This window comes from Gymnogyps californianus, chromosome 15, assembly GCF_018139145.2.
Source record: "Gymnogyps californianus isolate 813 chromosome 15, ASM1813914v2, whole genome shotgun sequence".
Classification (NCBI taxonomy): Eukaryota; Metazoa; Chordata; class Aves; order Accipitriformes; family Cathartidae; genus Gymnogyps; species Gymnogyps californianus.
Window position 1 is genome coordinate 5,010,875 of NC_059485.1, and position 19,713 is coordinate 5,030,587.

The 19,713-nt window shown below is 38.5% G+C and overlaps 1 protein-coding gene across 2 annotated transcripts in view; it reads right to left on the reverse strand.

Annotated features, from left to right (window-relative positions):
* The window catches only part of SDK1 (sidekick cell adhesion molecule 1), a 413,144-nt gene that overhangs the window by 136,944 nt on the left and 256,487 nt on the right, over positions 1-19,713 (reverse strand). For both annotated transcript variants that reach the window (XM_050905714.1, XM_050905715.1), the window contains 6 exons: positions 18,943-19,054; positions 17,799-17,989; positions 9,082-9,165; positions 2,906-3,100; positions 1,580-1,696; positions 1,153-1,320 (listed from right to left, as the gene is read on the reverse strand). In XM_050905714.1, the coding sequence (XP_050761671.1) occupies positions 1,153-1,320; positions 1,580-1,696; positions 2,906-3,100; positions 9,082-9,165; positions 17,799-17,989; positions 18,943-19,054 (867 nt within the window). The remainder of the gene's footprint in view (positions 1-1,152; positions 1,321-1,579; positions 1,697-2,905; positions 3,101-9,081; positions 9,166-17,798; positions 17,990-18,942; positions 19,055-19,713) is intronic.

Genomic DNA, 19,713 nt, shown 5'->3' on the forward strand with positions numbered 1-19,713 from the left:
AATGGTGCTGTTGCTGCACAAATATCAGGTTATATTCACTTTTCTTTTCCCCCTCCAAAGCAGTACAACGCACAGGAACTATCTTTAATACGTATAAGAACCATGCCTTTGAGAATTAATAGGATCTCCTTTACTTGATCCATACACCTGGATATCATTCAGTTTACAACATCCTGATATGTATACCAACTCTATATTGTCAACAAGATATAAATATGATGGCCATATGACACAAGCACATTACATTTACTGCCAGTATTGTTTTCAGGTATTCCCAAGTTCAAAAGGAAAAACGTTGCTGATTTAACTTGCACAGTTTTGGGATTAACAAATGTCAAATATGCACCACATCAGCAGCATAATCAGTACTTGAACTACAGGAAAGGAGAGAGGGCCACAACACTTCTGTATTTATCATCATCATTCTCATTGTTTTTAATTATTTTTAGTCCCAGCTCAGGGATCATTATTTCCTACCTTTAGTAGCAAAAAACACGTTACGCTTAAATTTAACTCACTTAGGAGTAACATAGGTGAATCTGTTGGATCAGACTTTCTTCCTCAACAGAAGAAATAAAAAATTAGAAATCAAGGGCAAATGGTGAAGGACAAAATAATTTCATGGGTTGCCCTGTGCTGTGCCAATCTGTAGCATGAGAGACTAGCTGAAGTCTATTGTACTTTGGTTTGGCTGCCAACAGTGCCCAGGGCCACAAAGAAATAAAGGTGGGAGGAAAATCATATCCATTGTAACTGTGGCCACAGCCTTAGTAACAGCATGGACTGGTCTATACTGCCTGCAGACTCCTGGAGGCAGAAACCAACTGCAAACAGCCAAATCTACAAGTTAAAAGGTCTGATTTGCAATGCGAGATTCGCCAAGGCAAAACCTGAGTAAAATTGTAATTGTGATTGAAGCTCTATTTAAATACACTTCCTTTCACAAAATATAAAAGTTCATATGCATAATTTTACAAACAGAAAGGGTATTTGTGATAGGTTTCCTAAAATAGATACATTATTCCTATTAAATCATACAAGTATCTCTATTAACTAGAAAGGCATAATTACTTATGAAAACTTCCTGAGCATACAACAAAAACTGATTAATACTTGATTAAAGTTAGACTTTAAACAAAGCATTATCCTTACTCCACACTGTCAGTGTCACAAAAGCATTCAGAGTTCCTTCAGAGTTGACGGCACAGCAAGTGTAATTGCCAGCATCCTGAAGGAAAACCGGTGTTATCTGGAGCCCTCCAGATTCAAGAAGAATGAACCGAGGAATCTGAACTGAGCCACTGGCTAAGATCTGGTTTCCTGAAACACAGAAGGGAAAACCAGCATGATTAGCGTCACGTAGACTGCACAGATTAAGCACTGCAATTTTGGTTCTTCCAAAAGCCTATGACAGCCTATCCAGGCCACTGGCTCACAACAGCCCCACAACAAACCCTCTGCTCGCAGAACCAAAGAAATGAAGAAACATGCACTAAATGGATCTACAGAATCTCAATAATAGGAATGGACAAGAAAATGTGGATTACAGCTTTTCCACAACAACTTAATAACTGGCTACCTTTCTTCCATGAGATTGCAGGTTTTGGAGCCCCTGAAACTTCACAGGTTAGCACTGCGGTCATCCCCTCTGTAACAGTGGTATCCTCTGGAGGCTGTATAAATGCTGGTTTAATGTCTAGAATCAAAAATTTAAAAAACTCAATGCATCAGCTATCAGAAGATCCTTTACCTATTATCATGGACTACGATACATCCACTTTTATAGAGCTGATCATGGAGAAGGACATGACAATAATACATGAAAACCTTTCAGCAGTGACTGTAACCTTTCATTATTCATCTCCTAGGAATTGTCTAATTCAGTTTATTACCTACATGGAAAATAAAAATCTATCAGTGCTTGTACATGTACAAGACGGCTTACTGAAAAAGGAAGATAAAGCTCAAATGAGTGTTTGGGGGGAAGTTGAGAAATCTAGATAAACAAAACTATTTTCTTTCATCTTCATAACAGAGTTCTTTAAGAAGAAAAGCAACTTGAGAAAGGCATTAACTTTGAAACTTAAATGTCAGCCAAAAGAATTTAGAACCTGAGTCTTATCCAAGACATTTTCCAAGTTTCTTTCTCTCTTATTTTCCCCCAGTTGCATTTTATTACATTTTTTTGCTGTAGTTTCCTAGATATATATTGAACTGGGGCTGATGTATTTTCTGAGGCCAGTAGGAATTCTGGTCAATACGTGTAAACTGCTCTTGGGCTAAAAATCAGCTTCCTGAAGAGGAGTTATAGGATTACACAAATGCCTGTTAATAATCGCTTTTAAAAGAGACTACTAGGATTTGTAATTCTTCCATGGAGAAGAGTTTACTTCATTAACAAAACCATTTAATCAGACTTTTTGGCCAAAAAAAGACATTTATCTTGAACTTACTTTCTTTCCCCTACTAAATGTAGTTGTAGACAAAAGGCAGACAAAATGATATTATGCACAATCATGAAGCAGTATCTCAAATTCAGAACAGAATTACATTAGAGTAGAACTAAATTATTTAAGTATAAAGGAAAGAGAAAAGTATTTCACAATTAATTTTTCTTTTTTTTTCTTTTCACTAAGTTCTCCTTTTGTAGCGTGAAATAGGAGAGTTCACCTCAAGCCCCTAAATGTCACGGAAAGTTTTTCTACAGGCTTCAGCAGACTGTGTTCAGGCCACAGAGTGCATTTTGGGGTAACCTTACAGCTAGGGCAGCTACAGCTGACGAAAATCAAGGTTCTGTGAGTCGAACTAAACAAGCACAGAGCGGTGGAGAAATCGGATGGATGTAGGGTCACCCACAGAAATGACAAGACAACTCATCGATCTCATATCACAGCTCCTTACTCACTAGTCACATCCAGGTAGGTGTACGTCTGTATCTCCCCAGCTTTATTACTAGCAAAACACTGGAAGATTCCAGCATCCTGAGGACGCAGTGCGTGGATCCGCAGCCCACCACTCAGCAGTACTTTGTAGCGGGGGTTTTCCAGCTTGCTGAGAGGAACAGAGTCCTTATACCAGACCAGGGTGGGAATGGGAACACCTATAAAAAAAAGAATAATTTCACTATTAGTCTTTGCAAAACATGTTTTAGGTAGTCAGAATACCCAGCGCTGTTATGGTCATATCCCTGGTTTCCCATCCTTCTACATCAATTATTTATATTTTTACAAGCTGCTTTTGATAAATGGAGGCTGCATCTTACATTATCAATGGTGATAATACACTGCAGAACATGTGGGAATAAAACCAGCAAACAGTGAAAGGGGCAATGTTGAGAAAACATGTTATCAAATTACTTTCTTCACCCAATCATATTTCATGCTACTACAAAATAAGATTTACAGTAATTTCATGTTGAAAGCCAGAATCATGCCACTTAAACAGCAGCAGTGTGGCAATGCAGCAAGTCTGTAAGACTGTTCCATCCCACATAAGATTCCTCTGTGCTACTGTAGCTAAGATGTCAAAATAAAAAGGAAATGGCAAATTACACATAAAAAATGAAGTGCTCACATGGCTGTATTCGAGTCCTAATTTGGCAACTTAGTTTGAGCTGATCTACAAACAACATGTTGCCAACAATGGGATAGCTTTAAATTATTATTATTTTTGTTCATTCTCAAGCTTCACCTGTTATTTGAAAAATGCAGATGTTAGAAGAAACAAAAATCCTACCCTAGGTATAACTTACAGTCCTGTTTATTCCTGTTTTCTTTCATGTGCATGTTCTACAAACCCTGACACAGTTATTTCACGCATATTTTTGCTGCAGTCATATCCCAGTCTGGGATGAAGTGGCTGCAAATTTAGTATATACAAATAGCGTAGGTTTCTCTTTTCTTCGAGAGATGTCAGGGGCCTAGAACTGTCATACACAGATGTTCCCGTCCCACTCCTCATATCAGACAATGTTTTATCTTTACATCCCAGAAATGCCTAACTGTGATCAAATGCTGAGGGCCCTATGCAGGGATCTGAAGTGAAGCAGACAATTTATTACGGAATTCACAGGACCACAAGGGTATCAAGCTGATTTAAGTTATCTCAGCCCCAAATATGGCATTTTCACAATCGGTAGCTATTTTTGAACACATATCACTTAAAACCCCAGAGCTTCACATTCCTTTGTAATAAGGTAAGGAACTATGGACTTAATTTGCCCAAAGAGAGAAAAGCAGGGTATCACAGAAGCATTAAGGATGGGATGTCACTGATGAATTGAGCATCTGCAGACAATGAATTTCACTGCAATGCTGGCAATGACTGAAGGTTCTCAGAGCAAAAGCGCTACGGGAAGATCTATATTATCATCATTACCATTTTAAAAATTCCAAAGTTAAATACAATTATATTATACTTCCATTCATATCTTCTCTCAGTGTACTTATTCTCTTTACACAGACAAAAGCTATATTAACTCCTGGAAAGAATGTACAAACAATGTATGGAACAATTGAAAAACAATATTCAATTGCTGCTGTTACTTTTATAAACATGTAGCATTTATTACAATCATCTCTGATGCTTTTGTTCTGCTGATAAAATAAAATGTACTCATAATCTAGAAGGTAATCATCTCAGGAAGAAATCCACTATGTAGAGTGCATTGTCTGATAGAGAATAGACGTAGTGTAGTAGCTTGCAATAGGCATAATTTAAATTTCATACAACAGCCCATATACAGAATTAGTGTAAATTTCAATGTTCAGAATTCTTGGTGAGAGTGTTATTCATCTTTTGAAAATCCTCCTGGGCAAATACAAATTATCACTGAGTAATGAAGAAACAGATGATGCAAAATGGAATAGTTCTCCTGATGCTGAGAAGCCTGGAAATGATTTCAAGTTTAAATAATAGCAACTCAATTTTCCCACACATTAGACTCGATAGGCACCTAGGAAATAATGAAATCCTGCATTTGGTACACTCAAACCTTTAACATTGGTGTCATTCCATAAATCCCATTCTACTAACAGTATTAGCAAACCTTCTAATCCTATAATCACTGTGAGATACACCTTCCTATCACCAACTCAGCTGACAAACTGAATATTACCATCTCTATTTTTCTACATTTCGGTTACGGATATCTTCCTCTACTCAAAGTTATGAGACTGAATAATAGGATCTTATCTAAGCACTCTGATGCCTGTCAGCAGCATTCATTTGGGCTTTAGTGATCTTCCCAGAGAGATTTGTCTTCCAAGTTGTACACATCTTCTTTTATCATTTTGCTACCTCTTTGGCTATAAAAATGGTTAAAACCAGCTTCCTTTCTTCTCCCCCTCTCCTACCCCACAGCCTTTCCTCTCCCCACATCCCCAAAGGAATTTTGCTGCTTTTCCTCTCTAAACACTTCTGGTGAAAAAATTGTGAACAGAAGAAAACACTTTAAAGACCTTTTGGACCATACGTTTCCAAGCAGTATCAGTCCTACCTTACTGTTTGAGAGATTACAGAGTGGCCTAAAAGACCAGTAACAATAAATAAGCTTATTTCTCGGCATGCATGCAGCACTATCCATTTTTCACAGACAAATTAATCTAGTGTTATGGAGGAGAAAGGAAGGCAGGAAACTGAGACTCTGGTTCTGGCTCTGCCACTTTCTCTGTAACCTTGGGCAAATAATTTATGCAATCTGAGGCTCAGTTTCCCCATCTGTGAAACAGATGCCTGACTCTTTGCCAAATTTAACTTAAGAACCTGGATAAAAGACTTGAAATATTCACTGTGTCATTTTTGTTATTTATTTTTTATAGCCTTCTCTAGATCCCAGTGGGCTACTGGGGAATCCCAAAAGCATCTTTCCATCTACTTGTCTAAACAGGTAGAACTAAAGTCCAATTAACTCCACTCCCTAGACACCACCACTGCTGCCTGCAACTCTAAACTTTCTATAAGCAAATAAGAAAAAGCATTTAAAGGAAACCCACTGAAAATGCAGGCAGCATCAGCGGCTGCTGAAAGATATACAGCAGAGCACGGTTACTGTGCAGTCTGATACACTGAAACTCCATTACAGGGAAGTATAAAGCTAGTCTGTGCAAGTTGCAATTTTATTTACAGTTAATCTCTGCTTATACTGTGAAATTAATCTGTCTCACACACATTCAAAGTGCACCAAGACTTGGCAAATGGGCTTTGTGCACAGAACTTGATGGGGCTGGGAGAAATACAATCTGTCTTCCTATTTGTAGCAAAGGTACACGGCAGCTTTGCAGTTCCCCTAGTGCTTTATTCTAGCTCCTAGCTCAGAGCAGGGAGACAGCAACCTTCATTTACCCTCTTCTGAAATGCTGGCAATTGCCAGGTTTGTGTAATAATGGATCAAAACTCCTCTATGTTTAATACTAGTACCTGCCCTTGTAAATCTGTGTTATAGATACTTGGCAAAATAATCCACGTGAAGACCGGTTTCCATGCTCCTGCACCACATTCATCAGCAAATCAGATGTGCACTAGAAGAGTTCAGCAGAAATAAATAATTTTGTCTAGCAAGGGTTCCCATATGTCCAATAAGACCTTATCTACTGAGAACGGTTACGAGTGCCCTAGTAACCCCCTTGGGAGCTAAACTGCTCAAAGGAAGAGTTAGGGTAGAAGGAAGAGCTAGAAGTCAACCTCTTCTCTCCCCAATTCCTCCAGGTTTTGGGGTTTTTTTGGTAATACATGAAAAACATTTCAGACAGCTGATAGGTTTTTTCAGTGACAGTGAGATAGGCCAGATTCATCAAATAGTTGTGTAGTATTGAAACATTTTTAAAAAAAATCTCAAAATGCTTTTTTACCTCAGTTTCTCTAACGATACAACACTTAGTTTTAATTCTGCTACTTGAAAATCTTCTCCAATAAAAAAAAAATGCCGGTATGTTTGTCATAACACATACTGAAACATAAAGTTGGTGCCACATGGCCAGAATAAATGTCTACCTAGTCACATTTCCTTCCTTTGAAACTGTCTTGTCTTAGATGCTCAGGCACAAAATGCAAGAGCAGCCCAAGGACAGAATGCTATTTCCACATTCTCAGCTCCAGTAATCTGTGCTTTAGCTGTTTCCTGAGCCAGAGGCTGCATACACACAGCTGTGTTTAATAGTCCTTACTAGATTTTTCTTCGATAAATTTTGTTTGTTTTTCTAAATAATTCTTATTTCTGATCTTAACTACTGCCTGGACCAATGACCTCCACAGTTTATGTTTTCTAGAAAAGTACTATCTTTTCTTTATCGTACATCTACCCGAAAATTTAGTTGGGTGCCTCCTCTACTTCTTGCACTAAGCAATACAGAATCATCTTCTCCTACTCACCTTCCCATACGGCACCCACCCTTCAGTTATCTCTTTCACAAAGTGTTCCAGTCAATTTAATTTTTCATTATTCAAAAACCATGGTAGCTATCTAATTACACCATTCCTACTTTTGTGTATCTTTTCCAGTTTTTCTACATCCCTCTCTCCAATAGAGTGATTAGAATTGTGTGATGTATTTGAGATGAGGGTGCCCCATGGATTCATACAGCGGCATTCTCCTATTTTTTTCTCTATTCCTTTCTTCCCAGTACCTAACATTTTGAACCACGGCTTGGTACTGAACTGACGTTTTCAGAAGACATACCTCTTCTGCATAGTAATAGGAAATTTCGTCTCTGTCAATAATTTCATCTGCCAGTTTATTGTCCAGTCAGTTCAAATCATCAGAACCTTCTGCAACTGTTTTGCAGTCAGTTTTGATGTTGACTATCTTGAATAATTTTATATAATCAGCAAATACTATCACCTTACTATTCACTTTCTTTTCCAGGGCATTTATGAGTATGTTGAACAGCACAGGTTCCAGCAGAGATTCCTGAGGAACTCAACTGACAGCAGGTCTTGCTGTATTTTCTTTAAAAAGCTATTAATTAACAACAAGACCTTGTCTCTTATAACCTGATAGCTTCATTTCTATAAGAGCCTTTTGGTAAGAGATCTCATCAAAGGCTTCTGAAATTCCAAATCAACCGAAGCACCCTTACACACATGCTTGCTTATCACACTACTTGCAAAGCTTCCTTCTAGAAAAGCAGTGTTGATTCTTTCCTACACCAAGCATTTAAAAAGCTTAAATCATAGTGGAAATAATATAATCACACAACAAATAATATCTTTATTGGCTCTGATCTGGAGAAAGAACCCATCCAAACAAGCTGTTAGTTAGGTTTGGGTGGTTTTTTTTAATCAAGGTTGTGTACTTTTTACCTAAGGATCTCATGGCATTTTTATGTGTATTGCTCGTTAAACTCGGTGTCAGGGAAAGTGAGACAACAAAAAGTTCAGTCGCTTGCCAAAGTCATGTAGCAGGTTGGTGACACAGACAAACCTGCTCTAATCACAAGACTACGATGCCTCCTATCTTACTAGAGTGCTAAAACAGGTGGTGCTTCTACTTCTCTGCAACTAAATCTTAAAAACCATTTTGGCTTAGGTGGAATTCTAGACATTTGAAGCCTTTTATGTTATTAAAACACCTGCCAATTAAAAACTGCCTGTAATAGTCCTCCTGCAGAATTCTTAACTACACTTAAATGTCAGAGTTACTGACACTTCTATTCAGTATAAAAGTTCCATACCTTTTAGAAAAAAGGACATTTGAATTGTTGAAAATATTGACTGTTTGCATTGCAAGTGATGGGTTCCATAACCATACTTTCACCTCAGCTAATTTTCTGGCTCAAGACGCTGATGTCTGTTATACAGCGACAACTATGAAGCAAAGGCAGGCTGCCAGAGGGAAAGGAGCAGGAGCTGCCCTGCCCAACAGACAAACAAGAACGTGCCGGCATTACTCATGCCTAAACTAAACTATAAGTACTGCCCAGTTTTCCAAGGGCAAAGGCCATCCTTCTCCCTTGTACCTGGGATCTGTGATAATTAGCAATAATGCAGAGGCCTCAAAACATTAGAAGTTTATGTAAGATGCTTTCTTCAGTACTGGATATACATAAATCATTCATCCAAGTTTGAACATGTCTGCACACTCACCCATCGCCTGGCACAGGATGTCCACGTCTTTCTCCACTTCAGCTAAAATCACGCTCTCGGGTTCAGCCGTAAAATATGGTGGTTCTTTAGAATGGGGAAAGCAAACAAAAGTAAACAAACAAAGCCACAGCAAAATGAAAAATAGGTGTTGATTTAAAGATATTCATCATATAATCTCTCCACACGTGTTCTATTTAATATAGTGTGTTACGAACAGACTAGTTTGTCTCTATTTGGAGGTGCTTTTTTTGGTAGTAAAAGCGTCATAAAAAAAGCCAACAATTTTTTGCTATGCTAGGCATGAATTCCAAAGAGTCAAGTCAATGTAAGGTAAGATTTAGGGGTTTGCACTGCAAATTAATACTCAGAGCAGGGGCTACTTTTCATTTTATAGGTCTGAATCATGGAACATTTTAATTCTTCGTTCAGAAAGGCCCTCCTGAGAGGTTTATAAAGGTTTATATTTACAACATAGCATTTTATAGGATAGTTTGCTTCAGTATCTAAACTAAATTCCACCTCGTGAAGGCATGAAGCATGTCAAATAAACTGCCATAGCATGTCAGAGAGTCGACATCAGAGGATAAGTGCGGCATAATTAAAAAAAATTCTTTTCAACTTTTATTTCTTGAAAGCAAACAGATTTAATGCTTTAATTGAAGTCATAGTAATAATCATAAAAATCCACACTTAATCATTAGGACTAAAGAAAAGATATTAGACGTTTAATTAAACAAAGACAAGATTCCAGAAATTGTAGAGTATGCTGTCACGTAACTCTTTCTTCTATGCAGCATAAAATTGAAGAGCATCATGTCAAAGTCCCACAGGCATTAAGGTTGCAGTAATTATCATGGTAACTAAAAACTGTCATAGTCTGTTCAATGCAATTATCATCTGAGTACTGTTTTTAGAAGCATTTTATTTGATTATAACCAGAGTTCTATTGTAGCATAGACAAACTCACGGGAAAGTTTTCGAAAATACAGACAATGTAAGTAGCTTGTGAGAACAAGTTACTTGTATTTTCATTTTAAGGAAATCAAGTATGTTTGAAAAAATGTAGTAAGCTACAACAAGATCCAAGGTCATCTGAGCTGACTGTCTCTCAAATCTCTTCACCAACCATGTCTGAAAACCAGACATGTAGTTTGTATTATTGATAGGACGTTGGTATTTTCATAAATAAAACCAAAATCACATAATCTTACCCTGCAAAATCTATTTCTCCTGCTACCACCTATAGCATAGCAAATGTTGCTATCATTTCACAGAGATGCCATGCCATGCCATGCCAGCAGGTACACATCAGGAAGCACCTGATCAGAACGCAACCCCCCCTTTCCCAGCACCCCTTCCCACTAACTACAATAAAATACTTGCTTGAGTGTACAGAACTGGGGTCTCATTTGAGCACCAATGGATATTACAATTCTGTATTCATTCCAAATAAAGTCAATCAATATTAGTCTTCAAAATCCTGTGCAGAGGAGGAGGTGAGGTTGCAAAATAGCCTGGAATACTCATTTACCCAGCAAAACCAATAAAACAAGCTACCTGATTTATTATATTCTAATAATACACATGTGTTAACATTATTGATCCTCACTGCCTAAATATAAAGCTATTAATAAACATGCATAATAAGTTGTGATTTATTGCATATGATCTCATGCGTTAATCTAAACAACAAATTGAAAAGCTGAACATTTAATTGAAGTTCACTGATGGCACGCTGTGTTTGACATGTTTGATCAACTAGTTGCTGAGTCCTCTGCAATTCGTCTAAGTCCATGTTTTAACTCTGAGTACACTCTTCTCATGCCATCCTCCAAGCCTTATCTGACGTTTTCCCTGCGCTCTGCTTTCCAGAATTTTATCTTTTTAATTTCCAAACTTTTAGCATAGCGTCCTTACTTACCTATGTATCAGTCTGTGGACACCCAGGTGAGTGTCCTTCTGTCCATCTCTCAAAATAAAATTTGAATCTTTTGTTCTATGGCAATTTAATTTGATTGTGAGGGGACGAAAAGGAGGAAGGTGGCCAAAACAGCACAGGAGCAAGACAGTATCCAGACACATACCCCCACATCCAGACATTCACTTCTAACTTTGGGCTGCTTCTATGGATGTCTCTTCAGTCCGTGATGTTCAAGTGTATTTTCCTCCTTTTAGGAATTCCTGACTGCATGTCTTCCACCCTCCCTTTTACAAGGCACTCTGACCTTAACGGGCCAGTTTCTAAACTTGGCAACCTTCAGCCGCCAGCTCTCAAACTTTCTCCTAGATCAGCAACATATTCACACACCAGTGATAAATTTGCAGATTTATCTTCAACATGGGCCTGCAGTCCAGCTGCAAAGCACTTAATGTGACCTTAAAGATGCTAGTGGTTCCATGACCACTGCTTAGGTACTACCGTTGCATACAGTTTCTGCAGTTATACTTGGCATATTTATACAGTCTGCTTTCCCAGTGCCTCTCCCAAAATCCTATCCTACAATCTGTGCTCATTCCTTTAAATCCCATACAGGCTGTTATGCCACCCTTGAAGAAACTTCTTACATTAAGAGATGCTTAGGTGAGCAGGTATCAAGCAATGAATTACCTGACAAGGAACTTGAAGTCAGTGGCAACTGTCACTTAGCAAATTGAACTGTGATGTTATAGAAGGAAGGTTCGCGTCAGCTTTTTTTGAAAGAAGCAGGAAGAAATGGAAGCAGTCAAGACACAAAAAGAGCAGGAGCAGCAGAAAGACGCAATCTAAAGGCCACAGGCAACTCTCAGAGGACTTTCAGGGTGTAGGTGTGCCAACAGACATGATTTCCAGTCTTCATCAAGCCCAGACCCACCTTTTCCCTTACTCTAAAGCCTGCTGAACTCAATTCTCACAGCCATTCCGGCAGCTGGAAGCCCTGCCAAATGCTACAACTGACATAGAGGGGTCGAGAGGCTGAGGCCACAACTGCCCATGGAGGGGTCAGATCTTACTCTTGCATGATAAGCACAGATATAGAAAACTTTCCAGAAGCAACTCTACAATTTACTGATTGTTAACTACCTGCTTCTGCTACCTGGAGTTAGAGATAAGCCTGGATGGGAAGACAAGACTAATTCATAAGGGAATTCTGGAAGATCTAGAAAACCACATGGACAACAGTGCTGTGGCATCCCAAGTCTAATATACATGGAAAATTAGTCTTGGTGATTTAAAGTATGAGAGAATCACAGCAGTATTGGTGTAGGTATACTCTTAGGGCTTTGAGGGAAATGAAACAGTGATTTCCACGCAAGCTGTGCTGCTTTTCCACATATATGTGTCTTACACTAGCAACACAGATGCTCAAAAGGTCCTTTGCAGTGAGGGTCTATGGCTTCAACGGAACTCAGGCTGCAGAAGAAATAGCTCTAGTTACAGGTGCTAGAGAACTGAAATCTCGGCTCCCCACTTTTCAGATGAGTCAGATGTATCACCTGCACATCAGGTGTGTGCCTGAGGGCCTGTAGGTCTAGCATAAATTGCAAGTGAAAAATTCAGGGTCTCTCAATTTGGGAGCTATACTCCACCTGGTGAATAACTATCAGAAAGAGGCCATAAAAATGCAACAATATTTATAGGGGTCAGATGGCATTCTGAAGGGGCACTCTGGCTGTCTGTATATGACTCTACTGCATATTTATAAGGCTTGGTTTGAATCACACAATGTGAATTTGAACATTTATTGTTGTAGGCGATAATCATGTGTTGAAATTTAATATGTGTGGTGAAATTACAATGTCTTCCAAACTATATAACATGCCAGACACAAGCCCCCAGACACAGCAATTTCTAGGAATGACAGTAGTCTGTTGGTATCAGGTCAAACATTTAAATTTTTTTTAAATTATACAATTGCAATAGTTAGAATAGGAAAGGACCCATAACACCGAGTTCACCCTGCTGGCAGTGCAGCATGCTATGCAATGAGAGGGGTCACATCTCATGTTAGACTGAAAGAAACAGATACTGTATTGTTCGGATATTGTATTGGTGTTTGACTGATCTTAGCTAAAAGGTCAAGAACAAGCAAAGGGGGAAAAGAATATTTGAATATAAATGCATGCTTTTAACAGTTGTTGAGGGTTTCAGGGTTATTTTTGCACTACAGACATCATTGAAAAGATACCTTCTCTGCAAAGCCCTTGGGAGCCTGCAAAATTTGATACTGTTCTAACTTCCCCCACGCAGAGTTACATGGTCACTGATTTTAACATTCAAAAGATAGCAGTCAGCATCCATTACATACCCTTCAAGCTGCATTGGAGATATGTGACCTAATCCCAGATACATACATGAAAGTCAGAAAGAACAGAGAAAGCCCCAGGGGCTCCTCCAAAGTTGAAATTCCTGCATCACTCAGAAATTCAGGCCTGCATATTTAAGAGGAAAATTGAGCCTTAAACATGGAAGCCTTTCTCTAGCATTACCATAAACTAATTTATTTGGTGAATATCCTGTAAAGAAAGGGGAACTGGAAACTTGAGAGCCCCTTGCAGGTACAAAGTCTGTAACTCCAGACAGTAGATCAGACTGCCCACGCTGGGAAAGAAGCCACATTGTATATGCAGGGATAACAGGTTCCTTGAAGCAGGATTTTTCTTTGCATGAATAACAGGTTAAAACAGAAAGAGATGAAAAGGTACTCTTAGTTTCTTGGTACTACCCCTACTGCGAGCTGCAGTCTGTGTGTTCTGAAACCTTATAACAGCACAGGGAACACATCTCCTGTTTGCAGAACTGAAAGAAGGGGGAACTTCTCATGCATGTCAGAGACAGAACTGGACTTCCCAGAAGTCCCATTACTTCACTGCGGTATAGGTCCTATGTGCATTTAGGCCCAAGGTGGCATGTCTGTGTCCAGCTCAAGAACCTCTGAGGCTTGCCAACTCAAAAATCGTCAACATTTCTCTGCTTTGAGCCCAAACTGTCGTTTAGGCAAGTCCAAAGACATTTCATGTCATAGTATTCCTGAAAACTCTTATTCTTTTCTTACACACAGTACACGAACACAGTCATCATGGAAAAATTCTTTCCTCTGCTTTCAAGACATCATTTGTAGTGTTTCAAAGTGCCTAAGCTAGAGCCACGAGAGCTATTGTTTCCAGATATCTGAGCACAAGGTATCAAGGTGGCTAGCTGCAGAGGAAAATAACTTCTATTCTGGCAGTTGTATATGCATTCAATGCAAATTCATGAACAACGGCAATGCACAAAGAAGGCCCTTCTGCATCTCCACACTTACTCCTGGAGAAGTACAGTGAAGGAGGAACAGCCCTATAGTTCATCTCAGAGCCCAGCCAGGTGGGCCCTCCATATTCACGTGAGAATTTTTCTGACGTGTTCCTGAATCCCGTGATCCCATGAAGCTGTACCCGAACCTGATGAGAACCAGGGTAACCTTTAAGAGAGAGACAGAGCTACCACACTCCCCTATCGTCCTATTTTCAGAAAGAAATCTATCCAGCTGGGATGTAAAAGTTCTCTCTAGGAAACACCAAGATGAGAATAATATGTCTATTAACGTAGTTCTTCTGGGCACAAAACTGCTCCAAAAAGAAGGGAAGCCCTCTACTGTGATTCTCCTTTATTCCATCCTAGTCCTTTGGCCAGGCCAACAAGGCTTCAACACCTCATCATACCAGGCCATTCTTTCTAATTGTTTTTCTCCTCAGTTTGTTCAGATTTTACTTTCTGACTGCATCTGATTTAAAGAGCAGTATGGATTTCATGTAGTAGAAGGGTTTCATTCCTCATTTCCTTAAGCTCCTAAAATTCATAATTTCCCATAGAACAATCACTTAAAAAATGACTATTGCAATTTGTCGCTAACGGAACTTGCAGAACTGGAGGAAAAGAATTTAAGATTAGCTCAGTTTTCAAATTGGTTTGTTCATGAGAAGACTCCTTAAATTACTTAAATCTTCAGACTGTTAGTGATAAAACAAATGTGCTCTTATCTAATCTGCAACAAATCTTTCCCAAACTGTTACTCTGCCAACTGAGGAACATGCTAGCCTTTAAAAATTTATAACAACTGCAGCTAATAAAACCAGGGTTTGGAACCACCTCAGTTTATCTTTGCTGCAACAATATGAAGATGTCAGAAAGCTCTTTGCCACATTCAGAAGAAAATTGCAGTGCAGCACAAGACTAGAGGATTTTCTTCTTGCTTATGCAGTGCTACTTTATTGCATTAGAGATTCAGATTTCTCAAATGTTATTGTGATTTTAATTTACAAACAGAGATGTACTCTCAGAAATATTCAGAAAAAAGTTCAGAGATAATATTGTAGGTCACAAATAATAATTTGAACTGAGTACGTGCCTTTGTACTAAGTTCCACTGCCTTCTAATAAAGCTCTTGTCACCATCTGAGCCCACACTCAAGTTGTGTGACTTCCCTTAGCTGGGAAAGGCAAGGACTGATGTATTTGTAAAAAAGCTTCGATTAACTCAGTATTTGTGATATCTTTGATGAACCTTTTTATTGCTACCCCTATTCTACCCGTTAATAGCAAAATATTTTTTTCTATTAATTCACAAAAGCTCTCATTACCGTACTATTGAGGGTCTATATTTGATTTATTCCAATCATTTTGAAAACAAACCTCTTCTATTAACACAATTTCCTCTTTCTGTTGGTCAAGACCCCTTATTAAGTCCACACTGTGTTATTCTCCCAAGAAGTACAGCTCATTATCAGGTCACTATCAACATGTACACACTACAAATATTTTATGCATGCAAATGGACAAGCATACTTGATTCTCTGTAAGTACTACTCCAACAGACTATGAGGGATACACTGCAAAAATCCTTAGGTTTGAATCTTGTCTGCACTCTTCTCTAGAACCAGTCCCTTGACTAATTAAATGATGGCCAGATCCATCCAAGAATTCTAAGGCTGAATATAAGTTATGCATTAACTACTAATCCTTTGATTTGGCTTCCTGTTTAGAATTAGAGATCCATCCTGCAGCTCAAGAAACTCATAAATAAAGAAATCTATCAGGCTTTGCTGACACATTGAGTAAACACCTGCAACTGAAGTGTCTTGTTCCATCAGAAGGAAATAAAAGTAATTGGTAACCAATTTGTTTCTGCTTTCTTTCATCTGCTTGTTCTTATCTACAGGCCTTTTCATAACTTCATTCCCTGACAGCCCCCTAAAACTGGATAAGAAATAAATAAAACATTTAAAAATAAGAGAGCAGATAAGCTACTGAAGAAAGGCAGCACTGCTAGTTTAATATGATTCCCCAATGATTGTTTCTCAGTTTTATTGTAACTGTATTTAAGAATCTTTTACATTAACCGAGAGGCTGCTTTAAGTATTGCATTAGGCTGGATCTGACAGCATAGCAGCAAAGTTAAACTAGTTACAATAAAATCTTATGAATAAGGAAGAGTTTAAACAAAAACCATAAATAAGTGAAATCTGTCTCTGCTCCTTAAAGGGAAGGGAAGCCATGAGGTAATAATTCTAAGAAACGGAGTACAAAGAAAAAGACTGGAACCAAACTTCATCCAGTAGGTAATAAATATAAGAGAGACGGTGCTACAAATGAACCTGGAACAGAGCTTTGTAGAGAGAAGAGCTGTTTTCTCATTTAGCATGAACTACTATAAATTGCTTTAGTAGAATACAGACCATACAGCAGTCTTTAAAATTGTATTTTCAGAAGGCTAAAAGAGCATAGAGAATTACGTGCTGAATTCCCTCTGCAATGCACTACAGAAATGCATGTGCATGAATTCTGATCAACGCTGAGACTTGTACCATTGCCAGAGCGATAATCTCTCCAGGACACTTGCACAGTTATTACTGGGACTATTACATAAAAGCTAGACTTTACACAATCAGCTCTGGCTTAAAACATCTAAATGTCTCTGTTCTAAAACGTCTCTTTTATTCTAAAAGTCCTAAAAAAGTCTACACTGTGTGCAGTGTGCTAATTTGCATTATTATACCAGGATATGGCATGCACAGTAGCTACCATTGCCAAATGACAACCTCCTTGCTACAGCGAAACTCCAACAGAGAGGTGATGGTGGAAACAGGCAGCAAAAGGGCACCAATATCCCTTTAAAAATATTAAGTCCAAAGTTTCCCTTGGAGTCAAAGGTCTAGCATGTAGCACCGATTTAAATGGTATTTCCTTCTCCCTTTTGTTACCTCAGTAATGATATCTGCCTGCCTGTGTGCTCAGGAACATCCTTGGCCCCCCGGCTGGCACTTGCAACTGACACCACGCAGAAGTGCTCCTAAAAGGCTTCTTTCAGAAATACAGACACTTGACATATTAAAAATAGAGGTAAGCAAGTTGGGAGTTAATCGGGATTTAATGCATCTAAAAGCCAAGATGTGGAAGCTGCCCAATAAGGATTTTACTACTGTATTTCCCCAACTTCTGATTAAATGTATAGTTTCACAGGGGATTCAGAATTACATCAGTGTTTTTAAAAAAAAAAAAACAACTATTTGTTGAATTTATATTCATGGGGAAGAACAGCTGAATTAATTTGGAAGATAACCCTTCCTTCACCTCCTTTGTTCTGTTCTCCGAAGAAAGGTTCAAATGTAAGGTCAATGAAATATTAAGATATCAATTTTATTTCCTATTATACCTCAGTCCAGAGCCTGTTTTACTAAAAAACACATTGCCTTGAGAATTACCCATTATAGAAAGGAAGGCTTTCGCTCTTGCTGGTTCCTCTGTGCTGTCTCTCAATTTCGCTTCACAGAAGTACATCCCCACATCAGCAGAGGTTGGGTTGGTGATAGTGAGTCGTCTCCCAAAACTGCTGATGCCACTGGTTATTTTTACTCCATTTCTCTTCCAGATCATGCTTAGTCTCGCAAGAGGTCTGCCAAGGTTTAAAAAAAAAAAAAACAAACAAACCAAGAACACAACAATAAAACATACATATTACAGAATAATCTTGTCTACAGTTATATACAGATTATAAAACTTCTCTAAGTCTTCCTCTATCCCTGACATTCACTATTAAGAAGTAAATGCATGTATAACTTCTACACATCAAGACTATAGACTACTCAAGTGGCATTATACAAGTACAGCAATAGAACTTAAGTGCTAATAATTTGATTTCTCTAAGCAAAAGGAGTAAATACCACTATGGGAATCAGCTGCATGGGAAGTACTTTCATTATAACTCAATTACCAAAACAATATTAATCATATCAAGAACATCTCTGGCCTCAGAGGGGAAAGTGAATCAGTTAGTCATCTTATCATCTGAGGACCTCAACTATTCAGTTCCACTGGAATTCAACGCTATTCAAGGCCAACTAGATGGAAACATAGGAGGAATGCTGTGAACTCCATATTATGGTGCATTATGAACAGTTGAGCAATAATCACTGCAAAATGAGAGCATCTGTAATAAATTACTTCACAGGAGATCCTTGCTGATTTATCTACTAGGAAGCACAGGCTGTTCAACAATATCACCTTTCATGTCGATAGGCAATACAGCTGAAATATTATTAACCCTTAACATAACTGTTTCCTTAAGACAATGTCTGCTGATTGAACAACACTATACTTTTCCTTACCGTGTGAGTAACAGGTGGGAAAATAACACTGTCTATATCCTTAATTGGCCAGAAAAATCAATATGTTTAATTCAGTAATGTTGGACAAACAAGATTATTCATAAGGTTACTTAGAAGAGCAAGCATTCTGCTTCAATCATTAAATTAATAAAAAAATGAAAATAACTGCCTATGTCCTTCTCAGTAAAGGACAGCGCATTAAAATTAGTTCCTTATAACCCTGCTGCGGCTTTTACAATACCTCGCATTGGCCACACACTCCAGCGTGATTTCGCTGCTCCCTGCTACAACGCTAGTGTTCTGTGGAGGGATTACAATGACGGGAGCCACGGTGTCAGATGGGTCCATGGCACCTGCACGGGCAGAAAGAAACCTTGTGAAGACTCTGTACAGCTGCAAACGGCGAGGACTGACACGTTGCAGGCAAAGGATCTTGTCAAGCGACACAGCTGCAAATTTCACTCTTCAACCTCACCATGGATTTTAATCTCCTCATTAAGGGGAGATCTTCAGCACAACCATTTTCGATGGCTTTCATTATACTGTACAAACACACTGTTTCAATATACCCATCTTGGTATCATTCAAAACACATAACTCGCAAGAGCTACTCCCAGATGGAGTGCAGGGGCCATTCTCAAACAGAGAGCAAATAAATTAAGCATCCTAAAGGTTTTCTATTGTAGAGCACTTTTATTTTTATCAAACACTTGCTGACTTATATTTTTAAGACCTTTTCATGTTTTGTTTAATCTTACCACTTCCATACCATTTCAAAAGAGTCTGCCAATACTCATGTTAGTTCTTTAAAAAGATTTTACACACTGGGGAACAAATATAAAATTAACAAAGCAGCATATCACAGCAATTTCAATCCCTTTTTCTTATCAGGAAAGTAAATAACCCAAATCTGCTACTCTTTTGTGAGGCATCATACTGTAAATAATTTAGCTTATGCAACAGTCAGCAGACACTTAAGAAATGGTAAAAAGGCTGCTTGTAAATTTTCTCT